At 44.8% G+C, this 25,054-nt stretch overlaps 1 protein-coding gene across 1 annotated transcript in view; it reads left to right on the top strand.

Moving 5' to 3' along the window:
- The first annotated feature begins 559 nt into the window (after positions 1 to 559).
- The window catches only part of KCNH5 (potassium voltage-gated channel subfamily H member 5), a 174,080-nt gene continuing 149,585 nt past the window's right edge, over positions 560 to 25,054 (top strand). Inside the window, exons 1-3 of the mRNA XM_075426830.1 lie at positions 560 to 710; positions 13,998 to 14,121; positions 21,011 to 21,117. Of these exons, the coding sequence (XP_075282945.1) occupies positions 638 to 710; positions 13,998 to 14,121; positions 21,011 to 21,117 (304 nt within the window). The 5' untranslated portion in view covers positions 560 to 637. The remainder of the gene's footprint in view (positions 711 to 13,997; positions 14,122 to 21,010; positions 21,118 to 25,054) is intronic.

The raw sequence follows: 25,054 nt of genomic DNA, 5'->3' as shown, positions 1-25,054 counted from the left end.
GCTGCGCGCAAAATTAGCAATAGGTGGAGAAATTCCTTCCAGGACTTTACTGTCCCTACGGGTAAAAGACACTGTCCGAGTAATGAGGAGGCTGGCGGGAGAAAGGCGGCTGGGTGAAGAGCGGGGAAGAGCTCACACAGAAGTCGGTGTCTCTGTTGGGGCTCCGGCACAGGACCGACGCGGTCCCCGAACGCAACGGCAGAAAAGCGGGCTCCAGCCCCAAACCTGCCTCGTGTTGCCCCCCTCCTCCAGCTGCTCTCACTGGGAGAGGGAGGAATCGGGGCAAAACTTCGACGGGGAGGGGGGGCGTACCCCGCAGACCCCGGTCCCCCGCAGAGCCCCACTCGGGGACGCCGCTCGGCCCCGCGCCGCTCCGCCCCCCCCCCGCCCGGTCCCGGCTCCGCGGCGGGGCGGGCGCGCAGGCGCAGCGGGGCGCGGGCGGCGGCGCTCGGCGGCGCGGCGCGCGGCGCGGCCCCAGTCCGCGCTGCAGCCGCCGCGGGGGCGCCACTACCATGAGCGGCCGCGGCCGCCCCTGCGCGACTCACGGGCACCGGGCGCACCCGCCGCCGCCGGCCCCCCCCCCGCCCCGCCGCCGCCGCCGCCGCGCATCCCCGGCCCCCGAGCCCGGCGCTGCAGGATGCCGGGGGGCAAGAGAGGGCTGGTGGCACCGCAGAACACCTTCCTGGAGAACATCGTCCGGAGATCGAGCGGTGAGAGATCCCCTCCCTCCATCCCTCCGTCCGTCCGTCCGTCCGTCCGTCCCCGCTCCCACGCCGATGGGTCGGTGCCAGAACGGTGCCTTCAAGGAACGGGGTTCCGCCGTGCCCCGCCGGGCTCCGCGGGAGCCTGCCCTCCGCGGTCCTGTCCCCGGCCCCCCGCGCTCCCTCTGACATCGCCACCCGTACCAGGAATTCGTAGCTTTTTTCTTTTTTTCTCTTTTTTTGTGAGCCGTTTCTGAAAATAAGTGGTCATCGTTTACGTTTCTGATCTCCTCTCTGCTCGCTGGGTCTTTTTTTTTTTTTTTCCTTCTTCTCGTTGTTTAGTTCTCTAAGAATTGGGCTTGCGACCGTTCCCATTCAGGGTCTCAAAGTCGTTGCAATTCTGTGACACTTTGAATTCTGTGGCAACGGTACCGGGAAAGAGGGTGAGGGAGCAGCTGTGATTTGGATGATGGTAAATCCCATGGCCGAGCAAATATGTAAAGAACTGTCTGCAGTTGCTCATCTACAGCTCCTGTTACATGAATATTTACAGGACTGGTTCAGGACTGCACAGCCACCAAATTATTCCTTGCTGCTGGAGTTAATTTCACCCTTTCATCCAGTGCAAAGCACTGATCGAAAGTGCTACACGCAGCTCTGTTAAAGTTACGATGTGGTTGCAGACCACCACCTCTCTAGGTGTATTAACGTAGATGCTGCTTTAGGCAGGTCTTGTGCTAGTTACGTTCCTTTTTTACGTAGTCTTTGCACTGACACGTAACTACGGAGTGTTTGCACAAATGAAGTCCGGTAAGAGACCTCGACTTTGCAGCCGCTGGGAGACACCTCCTTGGGCAGCCCGAGTTTGGGGCGACCCTGCCGTACCAAAGCACTGCCGTGCCGGCGTGCGTCTGGGGATGCGAGTGGGAAAGGTGGGCAAGGCAGAGCATGGAGAAAAGCTGCCACATGTGTTATTAACCAAGACACTAAAGTGATGTGAAATCCTGCTGAGAAGTGTTCCATTCCTCCTTCTTACTGCATGATTCTGGATTTACCTCACATTCAGACTAATGTGGTCTGGTGTGCTGGCTCGAAGTTGATTTTGATGGCAGTGAATTAGTGATTCATTGACTTCCCCAGGAGCAGGAGTGGGATGAGGACCTAGAATTTGGTTTAAAATGTTGTGTGTTAAACTGCCAGCCTTGCATTAAGCCCCTTTTTGGGGGCTTCCTCCCTCTCATGTTGTTCTGTGTTCAGCAGCTGATTCAGTGTTGAGTTCTGTAGCTGCACAATCACCAAGACCCGGTTTACCACAATAGTGTATTTATTTACCAGAATATTAAATGCAAGCTTAATTAATAGGGGTTTGTGAAGCACTTTCACTCTGACAATTTCAAAGCGCTGGGTGGAATTTAATTACACTTCACAGCTCCTTGTGGAAGAGGACACGCAGAGGCATTCCCAACCTGTTCTTCGAACTGGGTGAACTGGGGGCTCGGGGCATCACTGTTGTTTTCCCAAGGTCATGCGGCAAGTCGGTGGCAGAGCTGGGAGCGCGGCATGGGATTGCCATGCTTTTGTGACATGCTCTAATTAAATCACACGTCCTCCCTGGTGAAAGCCCAGCAAGTCTTTGAGATGTCAGGAACTGGAAAAGCGCAGAAGGTTGTCAAACATTATACTTTAAAAGCACGTGTCCCCCTCCAGTTTTTAACCTGGAGGTTAAATCTGGGAGCATAAATTGGGTCTAATTTGGGAGCATAAATCATGCTGATCAGTTCATTCGTTCTGCTTTTTCTCTGCCACTGATGATGCCTAAGCATGATGGTACAGAGGCAAATCTGCCCCATTGGACAATGAAGCAAAAAGTGGATTGAGAATTTGTTTTTAGCTCATGGAAGTGGTCAGTGCTATGCCCTGAAACATGATTTAGTTCTTGTTTTTGTCATCCAGGACATAACGTTGTTTGTCATTTATAGAAGTAGTAATTTTCATTGGATTCAGCACTGTTTAATCCAAACTTAATGGTATCCAGTAGAACAAATCTGGTTCAAGTATCTCCGGCCAGTGCTCGGTAGAAGGCAAGGATTTGGTCTGCTGACTGTGTGCTGGGTTTTGTTTATGTACTTGGATTCACCAGTTTCCGAGAGATTTTTCATTGACAAGTTGAAGAACGGAATGAAGGAAAGGCTGATGATTGTTTTTTAAAATACACCTTCAGCATCCTCCAAAAAAGGCCTTCTATCACCTTTCCTGGTTAAAGAACACTGTCTTGAGATTTCTCACACTTACGCAATCCCATTGCACTTCTTGACCGTAAATCTTTTCTTAAAAACTGGGAGAAGGTTTGCAGATAGAGGCAATATCTTTTATTTGGCAACAGGTATGGCTGGAAAAATTAGACAGGTATTTTGGCAAGTAGGCTCTTCAGGTGAAAGAGAAGCAGTGGTTTCAAAACGAAATGTAGATGCAGACAAATTACTCAGTTGCCAGAGGCGGATCAGAATAACCAAATTTATAGACAAAATCACAGTAATTTTAAAATGTGGGAAGTCAGAACTGACACAGTGGGAACAAGGTGCGCGGACTTAGTGTGGTGGCCAGCCTGGTGTCAAAAGTAGTCATATATTACATTTTCAGCATTATTCACACATTTTCTGTTCAGGAATGTTGTGAACCTTTCCTTTTCACCCCAGCTTTGGCTACAAATCAGGTTAAAATTGTGGGAGAAGTGCTCACGGTGAGCCAGTCATGAGCAAAGAGCTGAGCAGAAAGGAACGGGGTGGCCGTGGTTCTTCTGCCCTGCGTATGGAGGGCTGGGATTTCGGGGCTGCCCTGCTGGATGTTCCTCTCCCAGCCAACGTGTTTGGGAAGGATGGAGCAACTGCCAAAGCGATGCGGGGGGGTCACATGGTGTCCCTTTGCCCAGGGAACCTCTCTTTTGGAGGCGACTTTACACGTTGGAGCTTGTGAAGTGTTTTAGAGCAACGGCACACTTTGCTTTTTAGACAGCAGCAGGTTGCAGGAGCTTCCCAAAGTGTTTTGTGGTGGACGGTAACCACTGGGTCGCTGCACAGGTTCTTTGCCCACACCACAGCTGAGCTCCACTCGAGGAGAGACAAAGTCTGCGGGGAAAAGTGGGGTCTGTCTTTAGACCAGCTGCTGTGGTTGGTAAAAAGAGACAAGCGCCCAGGACACACAGACCCATCTTCAGGGTAATCCCAGTGCACTCTCTGCAATCTTCTATTTTTTTCCTTTTTTCCTTTGAAAGCACAGTGAAAATGCATCGAGTAAAGGTCTTCTCTGAGGCTCGCAAAGATTGATAAAATCTTGCTACAGCCTTGTCTGTGCCCTGGATCTTAAGAACACTGGGTGTTTTGCTGAGCTGAAGGAAGAAGTGTTTTGTGTGAGCACGGGGTTAAATCACATTAAGGGGACTGCCTTTTCCTGCCGTCAGTTTTTTTGACTTTTAATAAGGGCCTTCCTTAGGGCAGTGTTCTCTCCTAAGATGTTCTCAGCAGTCTGTGCCTGTTATTACGAATATTGTTGCTTCTTCAGTGCCTTCAGAGCTCCTGTCGATACTGACCGCGGAGGTGCAGCGGGTACAGAGTGGGGCAGGTCCCTAGAGCAGGGCTGGGCTCGTGGACCCGGCTTGCGTGCAGAGCGATCCGGTGAGTTGAGCTGTGCACAGGGGAAGAGAAATGTGTCTGTCCTGCCTGTCCGTCCACCCTCCACATATTGTAGCAGCAAAACATTAAGCTTGTGTTCATGGCTTAATTTGCTCTTATGAATTTGGGAAAAGGTAAACTCTGGGACTTTGTGTCAATATGCAGTAAAGAGTGTTAACAGTCGGGAAAAGGGGCTTAGTTTAGTGAAAGACTGTGAGCAGTCTCATCTATATGATAAGCATCGTCACTATTGGTTATTGTTTCTGTTGTAATAACTCTTAGAAGCTTCCTCGGGAAGACGGGTCTTTCACAAATGTGGTTTGACACTTGGGCTGAGATCTTGGCTGTAAGGCTTACATGGGAATTTTACTGTGAGCTTTAATGAAGCTAGCATTTACTCCCTGGCCTTTTTCAGTGTTGTGCCACGTTCCTACAAAGCAGCTCCTTCAGACAGAGCTTTACGCCCTGCTGGGTCCCTGTGACTTTGGGATCAGCCCTGTTCAAGGGTGGCTGTGTTGTCCAGGCAGGTACCCGTGAAAGGGCCAGGAAATGAGTGTCACATCTATAGCATAAAGACACCTTTTCCATTTTTGTTGCACTGGTATTGTAGGTAAAATAAGTGTCTGTTGTGTCTCCCATCCTGCTTACTAGCCTGTGTAACGTACCTGATGTCTTATGGACAGGGTGACAAAACATTGTTCTCATGGGATGTGAGACATGTAGGCTCCTCTCCCCTAAATTAAAACAAGCTGCATTTTCATTTGCATTTTCATCTGATCCAAAGTAAGTTACACGTGCTGCAGAAAGAATGTTCTTTAAAGCAAGTTACTCCAAGTTTACAGGATGTCTGTCATTGGGGATCCTCTGAAAAAAAATGCAGACCTCAGCAGTTCCCTAAATCTCTACACAAAGACACTGGAAACTGTGGGGTGAACGTTTCCATCCTCCAGTTCCGTTGTCTGCGGAGGAGTTACCGAAGGGCTTTCTCTGGCATTCGAAGGCACAGGGTTCCTTTTGCAATTTTTACGACTGCAAGGGGGCCTGCTGATAAGTAAATCAACGCCGAGTGGATTTTCACACTAAGAAGGGTGACTAGATGACATCTGTGAGGAGTCTTCAGTTGCAAGTGCCCCGCTTTCCTTATTTTTCAGTTGGCTTTCTGAATGCAGGAAGATTAAGCATAACTGACTGCCGCTGAAATTGAGGGAGTTTTACATGGTCTTAAATTTTTTTTTTAATATGTGTTCATTGAGGAAAAAAAAAGAAAAATATTATGACAGCTCTATACCACTGTGTTAATTCAGAAGCCCAAATAATGCCATATCGTTAGCTGAAGGAATATCTGGATTCCCCTTGAGGTCTGATCAGCTGCTTTGTAAATTGTGGGTCTTAGCTCTCGAATATTTCTTCCTGTGCGCATCGCTGGTGGTAGGAGAAAGGTTCTCCTCCGGGGGAGGCTGAGCGCTGCGGAGCGCTTGCCACAAGAGGTCACTGCAAGAGTTGCGGCGTTCTAGGTTAGGGTTTCAATCTGAGAGAGAAGAGAAAAATGAAATTATTGATTTTTTTTTTTTCTTTTTTTGAGTAAACATCCTTTTTTTTTATTGCTGTTGGAAGGAGTATACGGCTAAAGAAAAATGTCAGGAAGTTAAGTGAACGGTGGAAATACATTTAATTAGCCTGTTTAACAGGGTACTGTTCGGTGGTTCACTGGGATTTTAAGTTATTCTCCTGGAAAGCAAAGGCAATGTATTTTCTGGTTTGATAAAATGAAGTAATAGAAGAAGATTTTGGAGTTAGCACTCTAATGACCAGTTTTTCAGGAAAAACAAGTCTGACGCTTGTTTAATCAGCACGGTCGGTGAGTGGCTGTTGTAAATGCCAAGCCCTGGGTACCCCAGCTAGCCAGGGCCCGATCCGGCAGCGGCGCGTGGCAGGGAGGGAGCCTGGCCGCTGGCCTGGGAACAGCCCCTTCGTCAAGGCACTCGCCTGGAGCAGCACCTCCCTGCTGGGCTGGGATCCCTCCTCTTGATAGTTTTGCTTCAGCCCCTCACACAAAGAGGGGAGCACAGGAGAGGCAGGCGATTCTCTGCCAAAACAGTTTTTTTGAGATACAGCCAGGCTCTGCGAAGCGGCAACCAGGACTAGCTTTGGGCTGGGCGTTTGGAAGAGGAGCCCCCATGTCTGAGCAGCCACGATTTTCTCATCTGGGAAGATGAATCAAGCGCTCTTGTTTGTGCAAAGCTAAAAATCTGATTTTTGGTTGCTCCCCGAGGTTGCCCGTGTGCCTTGAGCGAGCACTACAGTGTGCTCCCATTTAAATTTGGTCTCGCTACATCTGTGTTGTGTTCTGCATAATTTTAATAGAGAGCAGGTTCAGCAGTGGCATTTAGAAGGTAACTGGGATAGGTGAGGATGATTTCAACTCTACGATAAATGAACGTGTGGGGGAGAAATGTGACCAGAATTGTATGAAATGTCATTTCACAGGCGACTCAATAGGGACATTCTCTTGTCCTCATTGACTCAAAACTCTTCCTGGGGTCAAAGATGTTGTGCCACAGTAAAGGCAGGGGACTGCGCTGTGTGTGGGCTTTCACATTCGGAATGATTGAAGTTAATTTTTAAAGTTTTCAGGAGGTGAATTCCGGACTCTGATCTTTCTTCCTGAGCTCGCGTGCTAAATTGCCGAAAGCTTGCTGTGTTCCCAGCTAAGTGACTTACACAAGGATTTAATATTTCAGCCAATGCTGGATTATTTATCTTTTGTTTTATCTGAGGAGCACTTATTTGAGGCAGGATATAGATCATTTTAGCATAGTGGTATGGTGGCATCTTGCTCAGGGTTTAGCCCTCTTTCTGTTTCATAATTTGAGTATTAAATAAAAACAACAGTGGTACAGAAAGGTGACGTAAAGAGTTAGTCCTCTGAGAGATTTTTTTTTCAGGCAGGCGATGCTTAATACGCTGGATAAATTGGATGACACTGATGTTTTTCGTGCTTTAAAGACACCAGGGAAATAATAGCTTTGTTAGAAAACAGCAGTGTGGTTTTGTAGTAAGGAGTACAAAGTGCTGGTGGAGGTTGCCGCTTCGAGCACAGCAGTTTGTCTGCAGCCAACGCCGGAGCTGCAGGGATGTTCGTGCCCATTGAGGCTGGTTTGGGAGGGCAGTGCCCTCTAACCGGGCTTGGGATTTTCTGTTGTATTCTGTGGGGATGCAGTATGTCTTGAGCACGTGGTTGGAGTCACTGTAAACGACATCAGAAGAAATAGGTATTATCAGGGCCAAGGCTTGCTCGGGAGAGCTAAAAGAAAATAAAAAATGAGAACATTTTTTAGGACCACCCCCCACCAACCACACATGCTGAGAAGCCACACAGGTTTTCCAAGACTGTGTAAACAAGACTGCAGCGATATGCTGACCCTGTGTGGTTATAAAGAGAGTCAGCTGGCAGTGCTTTAAGTGGTTTGGGGCTTTTATAAGACAGCACTAGCAAAAAAGGCAAATTCCAGACGTTTCCCAGAGCCTGTCAGGTCCAGGCTGCACTTGCTCTGCAGTGGAAGGGTGGTAATGCTGAAGGACAGCTCTGTGTAAAGTTGCTTGAGTTGGGAGTTTATTCCCAGATGGAAACACTGTTTCTTTTTATTATTATAGTAATTATTATTACTTGTGTTCTGCTACTGCTTCATTTTTTTTAAACATCTTTTCAATGGTGACTTTTCCAAAAAGAGTAGTTGCCCATTTTCTTGGGATGAGATGTAATTCTGAAATGGTGATTTAAACAATTTTGGTTATAAGTGGTACCCAAGCATTCTGGAGAAAAGATGATTAGAGGCAACGTTTCTCACTTGGCTAAGCATATCTCCTGGAATGATTTAGCTGTTCTTGCTCTCCTGTGATTACATAACGTGAATTTTACACTGCTTTGGGCATTTGGTTGGTTAAAAAAAAATGCTTGCACACTGTAGATTTTTTTTTTTAAACAAAACAAGGCTCAGTGCTGTGTTGAGTATTAGCTACTGCAAGACAGAGTAAGATTAAAGGTTTGCTGCTCTACTGCATAGGCTGCCTTTATAAAGAAGAGCCTTTTTACAAAATAGAAGCATGACAAAAGCAAATACAGTGCCTTTAACAATTGTCTTTAATTGTGTTTTCCAACCTGAATGTTTGCTAACTATATGCCTTTAATACCCCAATTCCTTGCACTGCTCTGTTTAGATGTGTATAGTCAAAGAACTTATGCAACTTACAGATTTGTGATTCGGGCTCTCTGCAAGATAGCAGAAAGGGGGATGTGTGGAGAAAATAATTGGTGGAGGCAATGACATCAAGACAGGCTTAGAAATAATAATAATTGACTTTTATCTCTAAGGAAATGAGAAGTGGAAATGCATTTTCAGTGCACTGGAGAGATTCAAGCAGGGATGAACGCATTGCTAGACATTTCAGGCTAATCATCGTGGAAGCTTTGAAGTTATCTGCATGTTGATGTTTTCAGAGTATGGTATGTCAGCATGTGGTAACATGATCACAAGTGCATAGAGTTTCATACACTGGATCGGACCATTGGTCTGTCAGATTTACTGTCCTGCTTGCAGCAGTGGCCAGTGTCTAGTGGACCAGGGGAGAAGTTCCCAACCTCCATAGTAAAATACTTGTGGGATTGGATGCTGCTGTACATGGTGAGAGAAGACTTTCTTTTCTGGGCCACAGCGCAGATGTCGCACAAGTCTTAGTTACCAGCATCTTATTGCAATATGTGAACTGTATTTATGTGTTGCCATCTGTAACTTCAGCTATCCTTGGCAGTCCCTGTTGTGATACTGTTCTTTCAGTGAAGTTGTGATACACTTTCAAACTGAGTAAATTCAGCTGTAGGCATAGTGGCTGAATTCTGTCTTGTCCAGTTGTTACTTGCTAAACTCTCTTTATAAATACTTATCCTTGAGAATACCTCCAATATATTATATTCTTTAAAAATACCTAGTTTGCAGAATACAGCTCTGTGTATTGAATGCAACAGGAAGGCAGCTAGTGTCCTTGCTGTGCTCATCGTCCTGCAATTTGCAGACCTTTCGTTGTCTCTTTTTCTTCTGAAGAAAGTGCAAAGCACCAGTCTCATCCACTGAAGACCTGAGCAGGCGAGGAGGTCTTGGCTGTCCCAAGGAAAGGAGTCTGAGCCTGGGTCTGCCTTGCAAAAGGCATCTCCCCTGGGGGGGTGACGACACACACACAACAGTCCTTGGTATGTGGCATTGCAGGGCTCATGCCCATGTTTTAGAAAAGACTGGTTTTGGAGAAGTCCTTTGTCTCACTCAACAAAAAGTCTTCGGTATGGACTAACCAGTCTTGAGTGTGGCTGTCAGGAGAAGTGGAGGACCAGGAGCAAACTTAGCATTTGATGATGGAGGTGCGCCCTGTGCTTGCCCACAGCAAGGCCATGGGGGCACGTCGCTGGGCTGCCATCGGCTGAATAACTGTGGCTGGGGTGCGTTTCCTCCCTGTTGCGTGCGGCGAGCATGGATGTATCTCAGGAAGGAGCGAGTCAGTTGGCAGCCCGCAGGCAGGTCTGTAGCACCCTGGTCTTTCACTGCACCTGGTCTGTGTGAATGATGACTTGGCTCGTGCTAAGAGGCTGCTGTGGCACTTCACCACAGAGCTGCCGCAGCAGGGCACAGGGATGGCCTTGGCTGAGGCTCCTCCTTTGGAGGCCAGGAAGAACATGCAGCCAGTTGTGTTTGGAAGGGAACAGGCTCATCTTTGGTGTTAGGCCGCCCTATGGCAACTGGGAATGGAGTGGAAATGAGGTTTTTCCAATCCCTGTCTCTTACACCAGATTCAGTCATCCTGGTGGTAATTGAACAGAGTGGAATTTTCCATAGTCAGATTGATGGGAATCTTAACCGAAGACAGAACTGTGATTGACCTTTCTCAGTGAGGAAACCATGTGGCTGCGTTGTACTAATGTGGAAGTTGCGTTGAGATGGATTTAGTCCAGGACTGGCTGTTAGGACCTGACCTCAGGGGAAGTAACTGCAGAAATGGACTTCCGTGAGTGGCTAGCGGTGATGATGGTACATAAAGCAGTCTCTTCTCCAACTACATGAAACTCTTAGCAACCCTGAGGTTGTATTCTCTACTGGGAGACACTGTTGTTTACCAAGGTTAGGCGCCAAAATGGAGATGTGTTAGAGAATGTAGGAGTCACAGCAGAGGGCTCAAAGCGAAAACTCCTCCGTGTCCCTTTGCACTCTGCTAGAGTTTTGAGGTGAAAACTTGGGTGCTGGTCACATGGCTCTGTGGTGTGGTTTCTCCTGCAGGATGTGATCAGTGAATCCACTCTGTGCCAGCCTGCACCACCCAGACCTCCTTGTCTTTTTCCGAAGCATAACATACATTTCCTAAACTTCAGCCAGCCTTTAAGAGAAGGCAAGATCTCTGTATGTGGAACAACCGACAGCTTTTAACAAACTGTATTTTATTTTAAGAAGTTATGGCCAAGTAAAGAGGTTCTCTCAATGTGCCGTGTCGTCTAGTGCACAGTTCGCATGTTTACAGGTGATGTGCACTCAGAAATGTAAGGTTAAATCTGCTTAAAGTTTTGATCTGGGGAGACTGCAGAAATAGGGAAGAATTAATGTGTGGCTTCACTGGAGAAAATAGTGTGACTCCTGATAAAATGTAGGGTAGGCGTGGACTCCTGCGGATGCTGAGACTTGAGTACACAAATAAAACCCCAGGGTCGGATGCTGACCCATTCTTCCTTAGATTTTATGAAGCTGCTCACCGAGCAGCGCCATTAATGAAACATGGGTTCCTATGGCTTTGTGCCTGCAGTTAGATTCATTGGCCTCTAACAAGATGCAAACATTGATTCAAGATTTTTCTTCAGCTGGAATAGGACACTCACATACATATTCATGTGCTGAGCATGGATGAAGAAGCCATATTTGCTTAGGAGACAAGGGTAAAAAAGCAGTCAGTTGAGTACAGGAAAATTCACGAGGACAAAAGAAAATACATTCTAGTATCTGATCAAGTTATCTTTTCTAACTTTACAAATAGTGGTATCTACCAAGATACTTCTAGTGTCTATTTTTTTTCTAATTTTATGGGATTTTTGTTTTTTAAGCTATCAACAGTTTGGCTTTATGTTGTTGTTCCCCCCCCCCCCCCCCCCCCCCCCAAGTTTCTGGTGAATTTGAGCAGTTTAGTAAATGCTTTATCAAGTATTTTGAGACCCTCAGGCGTAAAGGAGTATAAAATCCATAGAATAGAACCATTAAATGCTGCTACTGGCTGCAACAGGTTCTTCTGCTGTGCACTCTGTGTCCTGAAACAGTTACATGGTGGGAATGCACAATCAAGATTACGTCTGTTGGACCGGGAGCCTTTGAAGCAGGGTTGTCTGGTTGTGGACTGGGGTCCTCTGTGGAGCACCCAGATGTGCACTGCATCCACGACCGAGTTTGGTATCGCAGTCACTCATTGCCCAGCTTGTGCGATCTAGATATGTGAGCAAAACTTCCATGAAAGATAATCCTATAAAGAAATCTCTTTCCAAATCTAATCAGAGGTCTTGTAATATTGGTTGTTTCCCTGTGGAATGGGAAATTAAGAATTGCTTACACTCCATCCTCTCCAGCTGCTGGGGTGCGGCGGTAGTAGGGTGGCTGCCATCGGGGGAGCCCAGTGGGTTTAGGGGGCTGGTGGTGTGTCCCCTTTTCCAAATCAAAGACTATGCAAGGTGTTGGGGGGACATCAGTTTGGGACAAGCTCCAGGGAAGCCTTGGGTTTTCAGGGGGCTGGGATGTCCCCTGTGTTAGTATCTGCACTTTGCTGAGGAAAGCTGGGCTGAGTCCCCAGCGCAGAAAAGGCTGTGTAAAGCCGGGGAGATTTTATGTAACGCTCAGGCTGTACTCTCTGTCTGCTGCTGCTTGTAGTGAGGGCATCTCCCTTCGGGTAGGAAAGCAAATTCTGAAAGTTGGCATTTAGGCTTAGGAATATTTGTGATGGATTCAAATAAATTCTTTGAGCTTAAACGTGTTAGATTTCACAAAATCTAAACTTGTATTTCTCACATTGGTTGGCTTTTAAATATTTTTTGATCTGATTTTCTATAGAAAAGCCAATAATCTCCAGATTAGTTTTTTTCCAAATTCATGCTTATAAAGAAAAAAAGAGAAATAAATACTATTTTTTTTCAGTACACTTTCCTTGTTGAACAGAATAATGTTTGCGTAATGTACAATCCAGTCACACTTACAAATACTCTGAGAAGGGCGTGTGTAGCTCATGCAAACCCGCTGTCACTTTTATGTGAAAATGAGTGTGTGCACCTGAGTACGTCTGTAAGTAATTGGCATAACCATTCTTTGCTATTAGGAGGAAAATTTGTAAAAATGTCCTTAATTTTTTCTTCCCACAAGCACCGCTGAAGGGAATGTTTCCTATAATTTCTTTACAGCAGTGATGGTTAATAGTTATACTTTAATAGCTTTTTAGCATCAATGAATGGGACAAGTTAGTTCCGTAGCTGCAGTCAAAATGAAATTGAAAACTAACAGTAAAAATAAAGAAAACTCTGCAGATCATCACAGTTTGAGAACCTCTACTAAGTGAGAATATTATTTCTGAGACAAAATTAGGAATGTTTACGGTGTCGATGAACATAAAAACCCACAACATTGTGTTTAAGCAAAATGAGTATTTCCTTCTTTGGAAACGCCTTGCTAAAAGCAGGGATAGAAGAATCTTTCCCAGCTAGTGAATAAAACTCTTTTAGGAGTAACTCATAATGTGTTGGTGCCAGTCCGTGCGTGTAAACTGTGGGCACTGACAGAAAGGACAGATGGCTGAAGCGATATTTAGACCTGAGTTGAGCCTCCGAGAAATAGTCCCTGCCCGTATTTTGTGTTTACAGCAATGGATGCATCTTACTATGATGAACCAAACCCCCCTACTTGCATTTTTAATAGACTGCCACCGAAATTCAATACCTATTTTATGTTCAACGTGTGAGTCCTTTTGGCACTCTCCAGTTCCCCAATCATGCTGAATTTCCACAGGAGTCACCTCATACCTGCCCTGCCCGGCGCGATGTGGCTCATGATGTACCATGAGGTGCTGTGGGCACATCTCGCCCCTCCCCAACGGCTCCTGGCACCCCCTGTCCCTCATCCCAGGGATGCACAACAGACTGGGACGTGCCAGGAGGAGAAACTTGCTTGTCTTAAGCAAGAGAGCCGTCATCAGCATTGGGCACGCATACGGCTCAGCGTTTAGAGCTCCATTTGCGAGTTAATTTAAGGTTGACTTCAAGATACATGTAAAATGAAAATCAAACGTGATACCTTGCCCAGATGTTGTGAATAATGAATCCTTTCTAAATTGTTAAATCATTGGTGCTTATATCAGTATTTTGGGGTGCAAGAAGCTAATTCCATTACTAGGAGTTATCCTGTTTCATCGTGATTTCTTTTCTGATGCCCATTTTGATTTTAGTTCTCTGTGAAATTTCATGGTAGAAGTTACCATCATGAATAATTCTGCATCTGCTGTGTAACACGTAGGATTTAAACGTACTTTGCCACTGACAACAGCCCTTTCTCTCTCTTTCTCTTTTCAGAATCCAGTTTTTTGTTGGGAAATGCCCAGATTGTGGACTGGCCCGTAGTTTATAGTAATGACGGTTTTTGTAAACTCTCTGGATATCATCGAGCTGACGTCATGCAGAAGAGTAGCACTTGCAGGTATGCCGACCGTCTGTTCATTGCCACTCGATGCACTTTTAAAATTACAGTCTGCTGAGAAGAACAGTTAGGTTTTGGAAAAAGGATTGATGTAAGAAAAGATTATTTTGCAGAAATTAAAGTACTGAAACAGACTTTAATTGAGTGAAGCCAGCAACTTATCCAGGACATGGTAAAACACTTAATGATGTGCAGTTAAGCACATTGTTGACTAACTTCCAGTAAAATCAAGGGTTAATTCCAACAGGATTTACAAACTTCTCCAAGACTTCATTTTATATCCTTTTCTAGATCTGGGGTGGTGTTTAGGATCCTGTAAGACTTAAGTAAAAAAAAAAAAGCTAAATTCAAGCTCTTTATATTATTTTTAAATTTTACTTAGAACATCTACAAATTCAATGTATTTCACACAAATCTGTTTGGAAAGCAAGTCAGATCTGCCCAGTTTGGAAATTCCTGTCATCTTCTGGTAACTGCATAAATGCAGTGAGCATTGTAGGAGTAAAGACTGTTTGATGGAAAAGCTTTCAAAAAGTTCTAGCAGTGAATGAGGGTGAAGTACAGGTGCTCCCAAAAGAGGGGTTAAATATTATGAGACATCATTCTACTTTCATTTGAAATTTATCCTGGCTAATATGGGTGTGAATGTGCTCTATGTAATGATCCAATAAAGAAAGGCTCTTTGACTAGATTTTGGTTAATTTTCCTGCTACCATGCGGGGAGCCGGTGGGCTATCCGGTAGCCCATGTTGATCCCTGTTGTTACACACACAGAGAGCACAGTAATGTGCAAGCAGCATCTTTATTCCCAAGAGGGAGATTAAGCTGATGATATATTTGCTCTGAGCATTGCAGCTTTATGGCTTTTTCCTTTTGTTGGTGGTCTTTCAGGAGCGGGCAGCTGTGATTTATGGTTAGACATGCATCTGCGCCTTGTCTGCTGCATCCTTTAAAAGGAGATGCTTTGGGGAAAGGCTAAATCCCTAATGCGTGTGCGTGTGGGTCTGTGTGAGCGAAGCAGACCAGGGACAGAGGCAACAAGGAGTGGCTGAGATACAAATCTGTGCAGGTTTTCCCTTCATGCCTTCAGGGAGCAACCAGTTCCAGGGCACTGGGAGGAGGGGGCTGCATATCTACAGCGATGATTTTTGGGAGATGGGTGCTCCCAGGCACTGATCATTGACTGGTGCTCCAGCTGGCAGGAGCAGGGCGGGCAGCGAGCCTGTCTTTTCATGTCAGTTATCACTTACTCCATAAAGCAACACGTGCTGACGTGTGGTCGCTGTTCTCATCTGCTGGGAAGGGGAGGAAGCCTTGGGGATCCGGGGTTGCTTTGTGCAGCCAAGTGTCCTCTAATGGGCAATGGAGAAGAGATGGGTACGTGCTGCTGAAATGAAATATTCATTCATGTAGTAGCAACAAAGTCGATAGACTCAGTGGGGCTGAAAAAACCAGCTTTATCACAGCCATCCCGGATATACATGCTTACTTTTTCCTTTGCTCTCTGCTGTTCTTTATATTGAACTGTATATATTTGCTGTGAGCCAGCACTTTTATAGTCTGTGCACGTTAAAATCATCACAAATACAGAATGGGATTGTAGGAAAGTGTTGGGAAAGTGAAGGTTCAGTAATAGCTCTCTCATAATGATTCCCCTGTGCCTCAAAAACTGAGGGGACCAATGTGTTTATTCCATCTGAGTGCTTTTTGTGAATGTGGTGGGCACTAGTTACTGTTTGTAAGGATCTTGTTTATGCCACATTAAAGTACATCATACAGGTGAATCATACAGATGCAAATTCAAGGAGGAATTATTGTGGAAAATGGGATTGGTAACAGAGATTATTATAATTTTTTTCTTTTATCAGCGTTCTATATGTCCATCTCTGGATTTTGGAGGGAGCTCTCTATGCTGAAAGCATGGCCAGCACTTCTTTTGTGTCTGGGTCATAACTGGTGGAGTTATATATATAGTGTGATGTTTTGGGCTTCTTGGGAGGCATCCCAGTCTTTGCAGACTAAAGGAGAACTGGAGGGGTTTTTAGCATGGTCTGACATGCAGCGTGTAGCCTTCCAGAGCGATGCCTTCGGAGCTGCTCTCTAATGAAGGGCTGTGCAGCTGTATGGAATGGAAAATAGTCTTGAAGGCCAGTGGTGCCTGCTTAGGCTTACTCAACAGAAGGTCGTTGGAGGGTTTTTGATATCTGTGGCAATTATTTATATTATTTTCTGAGTCAGGCTCTTAGTCCAGATTTGTTATGCCCAGCGTATGTTACATTATACATAAAAGTTGCTTTGTATGTGATATTGGCTTTACTATTCTAAAGCTCTTGGGATAAGAGTGCTGTGGTGCCACACCTTTATCACAGGTTTTGGAAGGGTCTGTTTTTACAGTGTTTTAGTGCCAATAATCTGACCAAAGAAAAATACACAGATACAAACAATGTAAATCTGGTCCCTGATCTGAGTTATTGTTGTTACTAATCGTGAGTGTGATAAACGACAATTTATAAGTTTTGCAATATTTGGTCAGTTTGCCCCTGCCTATAAGGTATGGTGCCTTCAAATCAGTTTTCACCCATATGTTTCTCCTTGGTAGTCCAGTAATTACTCACTAGATCCTGTTTCTGTCAGTCCCACCCCATACCCTACCTTGGGGCTGCTCGTATGTCATCATTATGTTCAGTCTAAGGTGGTCTTGGCTGATGCTGATCACAGGGAGGGGTGGATAAACTGAAGGCACTGGAGGTGCGAGTGATTTTTGTGATTTTTAGTCCTGTGACAAGCTGGTAATCCCTTTCATTTTGCACTTCTCTTATCTTTTTAATCAGCAACAATGTGCCCATTGGCAGGAAAATCACTTTGAAATATGTCAGCACAAGTGCCAGTTTCCTTAGTTTCATGGGGACTATATAAAGGCAGTGTGCACAGGGGTCAGGGTACATGAATATTGCGTGATGGGAATGAGTGTGTGTTCCTTCTGGGTGGACGTGGCACCCAAAGTTGCATGTGTAGCTGGGGCTGATATATAGAATAATTGATAGAAGTGAGTGCTAAAACGCACAGGATTTTTAGGTGTAGGAACTTGTGAGCTGGTGAAGCGTTGCTGTGCCAAATGAAAATGAGCTGAGAGTCCAGGAGGAACAGGGCATCTGCAATTGCGACGCCTCTAACCTTCAATTAACCATGCAGACACCCCTGCCTGGAGGTGCACCAACAGGTCAACCAGCATGCAGGAAAACCACTTGTTTCATGCCCAGTTGCCCACGGTCATGGCAATGTATGCCTTCATGAATACGCTGAAAGAATAAACAGTTATAAAACACTGGAATCTAGTTTAATGATGCAAGTAATATCACTGTTTTCTAGATATTGTTGCTTATTAGTTAAGCTCTGTGTTCTTGTTGAGCATTTGGAAGAGCAGGCGCCCTGTGAGTGGCTGGTTAGTAGACCTACCCTGGCATTTTACACTTGGCATTTGCTCCAGGCTTTGCTTTGCTTACCCTTCCTTGCACCCAAGAGCCTAGCTGGGGGTAGCTGGTTGCTGGGTTTCTTTTCATAGAGGAGATCTGCTCTTCGGCCCCGTTTGTGTGTTGCCTTCCAGCTGTACAGGGGGAGGGAGCTGCATCTCCTTGCTGAAGCAGTTGTTTGCAGGTACCGTTTCCACCGAAACACTTGCAACGCTCCAGTCAGCATCTCTGCTCTCGCGTGTTTTGATTTAAGGCCATTTCACGTGGGATTAAAAAAAAGTCTGCGAATGAAATCCTGGCTCCAGCAAAGCTAATGGTGAAATTTCCACTGTGTTCAAAGAAATGGGATTTTCCATGGTGGGTACAGCATGCAGGGCTTGAAAAAAGTTAGATTTGATACTGGGATGTCACCTCTGTGACCTGATTTTTGTGTATGTGAGAAGGCCTCCGTGCACTGCCTAAGCTGTGCGAAGAGACCTTGCTGAGTGTGCCGGTGGGACCCAGGGAGCTGCACCGTTTCTCCTCAGAAATGGGGCCTCCTCTTCAACTTGCAATGTTTTCAAGCTATTGATGTGTATTTGTATTTGCTGTTCCTCATGGGCAGATGTTTGTCTGTTGTAACTGATGGCTTTTCATCCAACACTTTTGGATGAAGAGCTGTAAATTGGATGTAGGATCATATGCCTTCTGTGCGTCACTTGTCCTCTGTCCCAGATAATTCCTCACAAACAGCGGTTAAATACCGCCCTGGCACGCGCTGCAGACCTGGAGCTGTTCCGATGCTCCTGCTCTGGATCCTGACAAGGACAGAAGAGCCTGGTACAAAGCTTCAGATGTGGCTTTTCTGTGCCAAGGGATGCTTTCACAGGGAGGCAGGAGCCCAGGCATCTTAAATGACAAATGGTCTGTTTCAGAGACAGGGAGATTATCTAAGATTGTGCCTTTCTCTGAGTATTTCAGTAAATCTTGCTTCTCTTTGATAAGTCTGTTTTCTAGGTAGTAAGATTCCCAGTAGCAGGTTGGTTTTGATATTTTTGTCTTGTACAGTTTGCACTGAAGGCACTCGACAAGCGCTAAATAACAAAAAACATGAGGCGGAAAAAGACAGAGTGATTGACTGAAGAAGTAGGAGTCCCTCCATGTGTATGAAATAGGACAGACTGAATTAAATTAAACCTGTGATACGCAAAGATCTTATATAACTTGTACAGTAAGTGGCTTTGAGGTTTATTCAGTGCTGTTAAAAATCGCCTTCTGAAAAATGTTTTTATTATTCCACAACGCTTTAAAAATGTCTCTTTATATGTGAAAATAATGTAAGATTTAAGTATTACAGGTTTACCTCAATAATAAGCTGTCTTTAATTTAAAACATAAGGTTGACTGATTGTATTCAGCAGCGCTAACTGGTATCGTCCACCACTCGGAATACTGAGTATGATTTGTCATTTTAACACTAATTAATGATGACTTTCTGTGTTATAAGCCATGTAAAGTCAAGCACTTTAACAAATTGTTGTTATTTTTTCCTTCAGGACTAAGAGAAACATTGCTTTAAATCTCCAGAAAACAAAAGAGAATTCAATTGCACAACAGGCTGTGTGAAAACTACCAGCTCTTATTTTGTCTTGCAGACAGGAGAGCAATCTGCTTTACCTCGTCAGTCCATTAAAAAAGGCATAGATTAAAAAAAAAATAAAATTTATTCATTTATATGTGAGATGATAAAAAAGGTTATCAGCTGAACTGGGGAAAGAAAGACAGGTCATGTGAAAATGAGCAGTAGGCTGTGTTTGGCATTTCCTAAAGACGTCCGCGTATATTAATGATAAGCAGTACTTTAATGAAGCCTTGTGCCCTGGTAAAACTATTTCCTGACGTCAGTCGCCGTAGTGGCATCTGCATGACAGTGCTGTCCCAAAGGTCACAGTTATGATGTCATTTATCAATAGCTCTCCCTGCGTTACTGGTGAAGAAGCGCCTGTAGTGACATACAGATGTTGGAGTCACTGTGATGCCCTGCGTCTGCCTCCATCACCCGTGCTGGGCAGCACCTTATCCTGGGAGCAGCCCCATTACCTCCCTTGGTTGGCCATGTAAAGAAGAGATTCATGCTCTGGCCTTCATTGAGTATTTTAATGCTTGCCGAGCCACTAACCACTATGCTGTTTTATTATTTCTTTCAGAATGGTAGACGTAAAATAAATGTTTATTGAACCTTTGGAGGTCTGTTGATCAATAAAAGAGAAGCTGCATTGAAACCACAGAGGCACTGATAGCTTTTCTTTTCCCTTTCGTATTCTCAGGGTTGTCTGTTGTAGGTTTCAGCTGAAGCTCAAGCTGTTTGTGAACAAAGAAAAGAGGGGAAAAAAAAAATCTGATCAATTAAAAGTATATTCATCCAAGTGTCTGAAAGCTTTTATCCCATGTTCCATTTTCCTTCAGTTCTGTAATTGGGAATTTGCACAGAGTGGTCTTTGCTTATTTTTATCCAGGGAAGAATAACAATAAAAGCCTGGCTGTTTCCTTAGGGAGGCTTTCAAAAGTAAGGTCAGGGGGTTGGGTTTGCTTACACCTGCTGAAAGTCTGACCTGGAAAAGAACGCAAACAGGAGATGGTCAAGTGGCAAGAAACAGCAGAGTTAAAATTAACATTTTTATATTCTCAGTCTGGAGGGGGATGAGCCTCCAAAAGCATTTTAATGTTTTACGTATTTTCACTGAAATATTGAAGAAATGCAGTATACAATAAGGAAAATGAGGGTGAATTTGGTTACGTTTGGTAGTAGCGCAGATGTAGCTACACTGAGACAACTCACACACTTTCTGTGCTGAATTTTCAGAGCATTAAAGTTACCACTTCTGGTTAGTTAAATCCTACCTCTATTTGTAATCGGTATTTAGTGAAAAGATTCCAATTATCTTCTTGTCCCAGATGCATCTTGACAAGATTAGATTTGTAGCCATCGATTCAGCAAGCAGCCTTTGCCTGTAGTAGCTTCTGTTCTTCCTCCAGAAGCCTTTTCAAGAGGATTGAACAAAATTTGGGAGGTTTTAGAGGTTTTGTTCAGTTTTCTCTGTTTTGATAGCAATATTCTCACGGCCTGCAGCTGTGGAAATAATGGTTTTATAGGCTATCAGCTCTTTTTCTAGCCACATATCCTTAAAAATACGCTCAGAAAAGTACTTAATGAAATAATAAAATAGGTTTATTTGCTGCCACTTAGAGTAAAAAGGTGGTCATGGTTACTCACTGTTGTATGTTTCCTTATGACACTATAAATATTTAAATGGAGTGTAAATCATAATTAAACCTTGGTAAATGACATTTGATAGCATCTCCAATGATGATGCTGTTTAAGGTGACTGTAACAAAGTTGTTGCTTGTCTAGAAAAAAGAGAAACCTTTTTTCTTTTTCAGTTTTATGTATGGTGAACTGACAGACAAGAAGACCATTGAAAAAGTCAGACAGACTTTCGACAACTATGAGTCAAACTGCTTTGAAATTCTCCTCTACAAGAAAAACAGTATGTATATATTTGTGTATGGTGTTGAGAGTGATAATGCATATTTAAAGTGTATAATAGACTAAAAGAAATTTTTATTTCGACATATGGATAAATTTGGGGCAAGATTTGGAGAAGAAATGGGTATTTTGGTTGCCACAGCTCAAGAAAAGAGCTTTTTTTCAGGACAAGCGTGCAGATTGCCAAGAATAGTAGTTGTTCCCTGCTGTCTCTAGTCTGACTCCTTCTTTCCAAAATATGCTTAGTTTTGAGGATTGTTTCCCTGAATGGAAACTGACTGGGTTAAGTGAAAAGAAATCCTGAATGAGGTTCCCCCACATCCCTCAGGAAACACCCCCATGTCTCCACAAGTGAGAACCCAGACCCTGTTTGCCATGAGTGGGTGCTGCCAGTGATGTTGAGATGCCTCTGCTGTATGTAAACCAACACGTATGAGCTCTAGTGAGAGCACTAAATTTGATGCATAACCCAGGGATTAATTAGAAAACCGGGGAATTTTGTAACTTAATGAGATGTAGGACCTAAGTCGCTTCCTCCTGGTGGCATTGGGTTTAGAGGCAGTTGCCAGTACCAGGGAAGATTTTATTTAGTTTGTCTTAACCATGACTCGCTTCAGTCACATTCTCTGTCCTGCCACATATGTGGGTAGTACTTCTGGCTTATCAGTGTTATAGCACAGCCTAAGCAAAACCCACACTGTTTTGTGGTCTCACGCTGGGCTTGTGCAGTGTGGACATCTGTCCTGGGCTGCTGGTTGAAATTCCTGCTGTTGTCAGTGGAAATGAGCAGCCTCCTCTGCTGGCACAGGCCATCTTCGCAAGGTAGAAAGCCCCAACTGTCAGATGAAACATGTTAAGGTCCCTTCCAACCCCTACCATTCTGTGATTATGTGATTCTGCGCTCTAGAGAAGCTGGTTCCTCTGCACTAAGTAGACCAAGTCTGGTTGACTGTGTCGGTGGCCATGTCAAACACAAGCCAAGAGCAATCTTGACGGAGATGTTTTTTTCAGTTTGGCTTTCGTTGCCCAGTAGAGGATGCAGATCCTGTGGGGTCAGGGAGCTTTCCCCTTGGTTCAGCTGCCTGCAGCCCAGTAGCTGAGGCCATCTTCTCCCTTGCGTGGACTTCGGTGCTGGCATGGAGCACCTTGCAAGGGTGAGGCTAGAGGTTTCCTCTGCATGTTGTGGCTGAGGGAAGGTGATGGTGTACCTCGGAAAAGAGCTAACTGTGCCTGACTGCACCATTTCGCTGCAAACTCACATAAACCTTTCATGATATCTAAGAGAGCATCCTGGATACCTCGTCTTCTTGGAACAAACTCACATAGTTTATGCTTTATTTCCACTTTCCCTTTTTAGACTCAATCTTCCTGTATGTGCACTTAATCAGTAGGAAATGTCTTTAGATTTGTCCAGTTCTGCGTGCTTCAAGGCATTTTAGCCAACACTTTAATTAGAAAGAGAAGCAGGAGCAGCTCTGAAGTCCAGCTGTTTCTGCAGGTGCCCAGAAGAGCCCTCCAAATGACCTCTTTTCGGTTCCTCAGCATATGGATGTGTCTGTTCTCTAGATTTTCTACTTCTCTGTCCATTTCCTGTGCAGGTCACCTGGATGTCTCCTTGCATCAGGAGAATTTCCCAGGACAGACATGTTTTGGGTATCTTTGCAGGTGGTGGTGCCCAGTACCTCCGTGCCCTGTGTCCATGGGGTTTCCGAAGAGGATCCCAGACGCCCAGTGCTCTCCCTGACCCTGAATTCTCTTATTAACTGGCCTGACAGCTCCTGCTGTAGCATCAACCAGTCCTGCACAAAACTCATTTCTATTTTATTTAGGTATAAAAAGAGGAAAGCGTTCTCTTGGTGGCTTTCCTGTAATAAGCCAGTCGCTTTTTGCTTTGGGTTATGAGTTGCCTGCTGAAGCTTGATGATGCTTCAGAGATTTATTGAGCTGCAGTTGCCTTAATAAAATCTTCACCTTTGCCCAGATCTCTAAGCGTATACTTTCTATAAGTTATGCAGCACTACAGAAGGACTTTATGGAAAAGTCCTCATATTTCTTTTCAGGCCTGAGTCAGTTCCCATCCATAACACCTGTTGCCAGCTTCCTTCTCTGTCACCTGAAGCCCAGAACTTCAACCTCTTGTTAACATTAATAGGCTCACCTTTTGGCTCCAGTTCAGCATCTTGTTTGCCCAGGGTTTGCTTCCATTTGTCACACTCTGAGCCTTGCAGAAGAAGGTTCTTCAAGAAACTGCCTGCTTATCCTTCAGGCTGAATATTGGAGCAGATAAACAAATAAAGCATAATATTGCTTGGTATGAATGAATATACTTCTGCATATTCATATGTATTTCTATAATTCCTGCAAAACATAGACAGTTACTCTGTGGAAGTGCTTGTGTTTATCACCTGCAGAGACCCTGTCTGTTACCTCTCTCCTGCATGGAGCTTGCTGTGCTCTCAGAGCACCCTCCTGCCCACATTTTCAAACTGTAGGTCCAGAGGTGCCGTGTATTATTGTGTGGCACAGCCTTTTCTTTCTCACCCATTCCTTTATGCTTTTGGCAGAGGGAGATTTTGAGATTTTCAGGTTGCTTTCCCACCCTTCTTTCCTTTGGCACAGAGAACATCTTTAAGAGCTGATGTTCTCTGGCAGCATCCATACGACTGCTGACTTCACAAGCCCCCTTTGGCGTTTTAATCTGGCTAGCAGGTTTCAGGTTCAGACCTGAAAATTTGCTACAACTTTCTTCTCCTTCACTGCTTTCCCTCATATATAGTCCTCAGCTCTACTTACCCAACTATTCAGCAACCGTATTAGGCATGCATATATATATATATATATATATATATATAAGGTAGTAGTCAGGAAACTTCTTTGCCTACTTTTGCTCAGATTTCTACTTCTGCAGCAGTAGCCACGTTGCCTCTGTCTTTGATTTTTATCGGTGCTGTTGTACAGGTTATTTTGCCTGCTTATTTTCAGAGCTTTTCAAAGGGTGCCGAGGAGTTGCCAGGTATAAGTGCAAGTACAGTATTACTCCAGACGGCTGCAGCACTCAGTTTTAGAGGTTATGAAAAGAGTCTTTTATCTTGGGTTAGCAACTGGGAATTGAGATGATCAAGTAATCAGCATAATAGCTTTGGAATAATCACAAAAAGCAGGCCTCCATCTCTCCCACTTCTCCAGTTTACTGCTAGTGAGTTACTGGTTTAATCCCAGTTCAACAATGCTGAATTTTGTCATGATCCCTTGTGGTTTTTAACCTTCCCCACAGCAGTCCTAGTCCAAATGGGTTTTGTTGCCCTCTGGGCATCTATCCTGCAGTTCCTGGCACAGCTCCCAGCCGTGGTGCATTAGAGGAGATCTGGGGGGGCCAGTGGTGCCTGTGGGATAACAGTGGGCAAGCGGCTTGTCTCCATGTGTCAGCTCTCAGGCTGACATACAGGCAGCTCAGGAGAAAAGCCATTATGTCAACTGGCTGATAACACATCAAATCCCAAAGGTAATTAGCTTGCTCTGAAGGCATTTATAGTGCAGTGTGTATAGCTGTAAGTTTGGGAGGGAGCGGACATGGCTGTGGGCATGGAGCTTTGCTGGATGGAAAGCATCTCTGACACTCACGTCCCTGCAGGTGAAAAGGTGTTTCTAAGAAAGTGGCTTCAAGTCTTTTAAGATTTCGCCCCTTACAGAGGAGACCTACATGTACATAGGGGACTGCCACGTGCATTTCAGCCTAGGAGGAAACAGGACTGGGTTCAGCTCCTGAGCACCTGCAGGAGCCCTGCGTGAGGACTTACCGAAAGCCATGCTGACCACTCCAACACTGCAGGCATTTTTTTGGCTGTTTATTTGATGAGTGGTAGGATTTGAAAATTATATTTATTTCAAAAGCTAAATAGAGATAACTGCATTGGGAGAGTGCTCCATGGGGCCGGATG

Source organism: Opisthocomus hoazin, chromosome 7 (genome assembly GCF_030867145.1).
Source record: "Opisthocomus hoazin isolate bOpiHoa1 chromosome 7, bOpiHoa1.hap1, whole genome shotgun sequence".
Taxonomy (NCBI): domain Eukaryota; kingdom Metazoa; phylum Chordata; class Aves; order Opisthocomiformes; family Opisthocomidae; genus Opisthocomus; species Opisthocomus hoazin.
The sequence above is the reverse complement of the archived record's forward strand: the minus strand, read 5'-3'. Positions and strand labels throughout refer to the sequence as shown.